The sequence below is a fragment of the Stegastes partitus genome, unplaced genomic scaffold (genome assembly GCF_000690725.1).
Source record: "Stegastes partitus isolate 25-593 unplaced genomic scaffold, Stegastes_partitus-1.0.2 Scaffold776, whole genome shotgun sequence".
Taxonomy (NCBI): domain Eukaryota; kingdom Metazoa; phylum Chordata; class Actinopteri; family Pomacentridae; genus Stegastes; species Stegastes partitus.
In genome coordinates this window covers 10,099-12,395 of record NW_007578507.1, presented here as the reverse complement: position 1 = coordinate 12,395, position 2,297 = coordinate 10,099, and the positions used below count along the sequence as shown (strand labels likewise).

Genomic DNA, 2,297 nt, shown 5'->3' with positions numbered 1-2,297 from the left:
CACTGGCCAGAGCCGGAGAAGTTCATCCCTGAAAGGTCTTCACTTCTCTCTAAGTCTGGACTGTAAAAGGCTGACGTTGGCATAATAATGTCAAATGAAGGAGTTTACAATCAAAAGATAACACCACCTATGATCTACTGTTTAGAGCCACGGTACAGTTTAGGCACCTGGTTCTCACTAGATTCATGAGATCTGTTTAAAGGGTGTTTGAAGCTGTATGCAGCCAGTATTTTATACTGAGGATGTGAGCTTTTTTTCCCCACTGCTTTTAATTCTCCCTAACATCCTACTTGTGGTTGGTCCCCAGGTTTACAGCAGAGGCCAAGGCCAGTCGACATCCGTTCGTATACCTGCCGTTTGGGGCCGGCCCCCGAACCTGTGTGGGAATGAGGCTCGCCCAGCTGGAAATCAGAATGGCTCTGGTGCGTCTGTTCGGCAGGTTCAGCATCGTGGCCTGCTCTGAGACCAAGGTGAGCTGGAGCAGCTGCTCAGGAAACTAGAGCAATATTCACTGGAAGTCAGACCTACCATAACTAGATGAGCTGAACAGCAATCCAGTGTGTGGTGGATAGTAACTCTAACACCAGTGGAGTTTATTGGACATCTGAGGTTGCTATATTTTAGAAAAATGTCCTTATGGATTGAAGGATTCAGTTTGCATCTCTCAGCTATCTCCACATTTGTCCTGAACATCATATCTAACTTTGGTCACTGTTTGCATCTTCCAGGTTCCTCTTGAGTTGCAGTCATTCAGGACTCTGGGACCTAAAAACGGCGTATTTGTAAAAATCACAAAAAGAGACGTAGGACAGGGTGAAGCCAGTTCTCCATCCGATGGTTAGAAACTCACCATTCATCTTCTTGTCCTTGTTTCTGGCTTTTTCTCTTGATTTCTTTGCACAGCTCAATTACCAAGGCCATCTAGTGAACTGGATGATAATGTTGCTGCACTAATGATTGATGACTGGTCCCAATGAGGGCTGCANGTTATCAGTTACAGCAGGCGTCTGTTTGTTTGGGTGTAGATGGTTCCACTCATCAACACAGCCTCTGATGCCCTGATGAACAACCTGAATGTCCACGCTGAGTCAGGAGAGGCCTTTGACATCCACAGGTATCCACAGACACAGTGAGTTGGGTGGTGTATGGGAATTACCTCTTTGTCGTTTCTCTCATATTTTTGTTGGTGTTCGTTCCTTTGCAGGTGTCTCGGCTGCTTCACCATGGACGTCATTGCCAGCGTGGCATTTGCAACTCAGGTGGACTCTCAGAACAAACCAGATGACCCGTTTGTCCACCACGCCAAAATGTTCTTCTCCCTGTCTTTCCTCAGACCCATCATATTGTTCTTCAGTCAGTCATTATTATTACTTGTATTTGAGAAGTTTATGTAAAAGAATTTCTAGAAGCTGACAATGAGGCAAATAAATCAGACGTTACTGAAACTTTAGGGGAGAGCATGTCGCAGTCGTAGCTTAGCTCCCCAATTAGTTCCTGATTGGACTGTAAACTTTAAAGAAACTAAGCATAGAAACATCTTCTGTTTTTACAAAACATAGAAGTGCCTACATGTTATTACTGTGCAGGCAGAGCCCTTTATTCAGCTTTGGTTTCTCCGACTAACTCGTGTGTTTATGTGTCCAGTTGCTTTTCCGTTCATCGCGGCTCCTCTGGCGAGATTCATCCCCAACAAAAAACAAGACCAGATGAATCAGTTCTTCATCAACATCATTCAGAAGATCATCAAGCAGAGAGAGGAGCAGCCTCCTGAGCAGGTGGACCTCACAGACTTCTGGCTGTCTTTAGGCTTTAGAAGAGCTCTCACTGTCATGTCTGTCCTTGACCATTTGGAACACGTGTTTCCTTCATCGATAGATTTTCTGACATTTTGTTCGGTAAATTAGTTTAACTTTCATCTTCTGTGTGTAGAGGCGTAGAGACTTCCTCCAGCTCATCTTAGATGCTCGAACCAGCGATGAGATGGTGTCGTTGGAGCACTTTGACACAGCAAACCATGCAGATGAGCTGGACCACAGGAACCAGCGGACACAGGCGTCGGCCTCGGATCAGGACAGCGGCCATCCACACCCACAGGAGTCACCCGTCAGGCGGCCGCAGAAGAAGAAGATGACTGAGGATGAGGTTGTGGGTCAGGCTTTTGTCTTCCTCCTGGCAGGTTATGAAACCAGCAGCAACACGTTGGCCTTCACCTGCTACCTTCTGGCCCTCCACCCTGAGTGTCAACGCAGAGTCCAGGAGGAGGTGGATGATTTCTTCACCAGACATGTGAGTGCGTC

At 46.6% G+C, this 2,297-nt stretch overlaps 1 protein-coding gene and 1 long non-coding RNA gene across 2 annotated transcripts in view; both read left to right on the top strand.

Annotated features, from left to right (window-relative positions):
- Positions 1–1,005, top strand: LOC103364750 (uncharacterized). The gene is made up of 3 exons (XR_520565.1): positions 1–35; positions 308–470; positions 729–1,005. It is a non-coding gene; the product is annotated as an uncharacterized LOC103364750 (long non-coding RNA).
- LOC103364757 (thromboxane-A synthase-like) overlaps positions 1–2,297 on the top strand; it is a 14,711-nt gene that overhangs the window by 9,179 nt on the left and 3,235 nt on the right. Inside the window, exons 7-10 of the mRNA XM_008291999.1 lie at positions 1,026–1,114; positions 1,205–1,353; positions 1,645–1,775; positions 1,930–2,286. Coding sequence (XP_008290221.1) covers positions 1,026–1,114; positions 1,205–1,353; positions 1,645–1,775; positions 1,930–2,286 — 726 coding nt within the window. The remainder of the gene's footprint in view (positions 1–1,025; positions 1,115–1,204; positions 1,354–1,644; positions 1,776–1,929; positions 2,287–2,297) is intronic.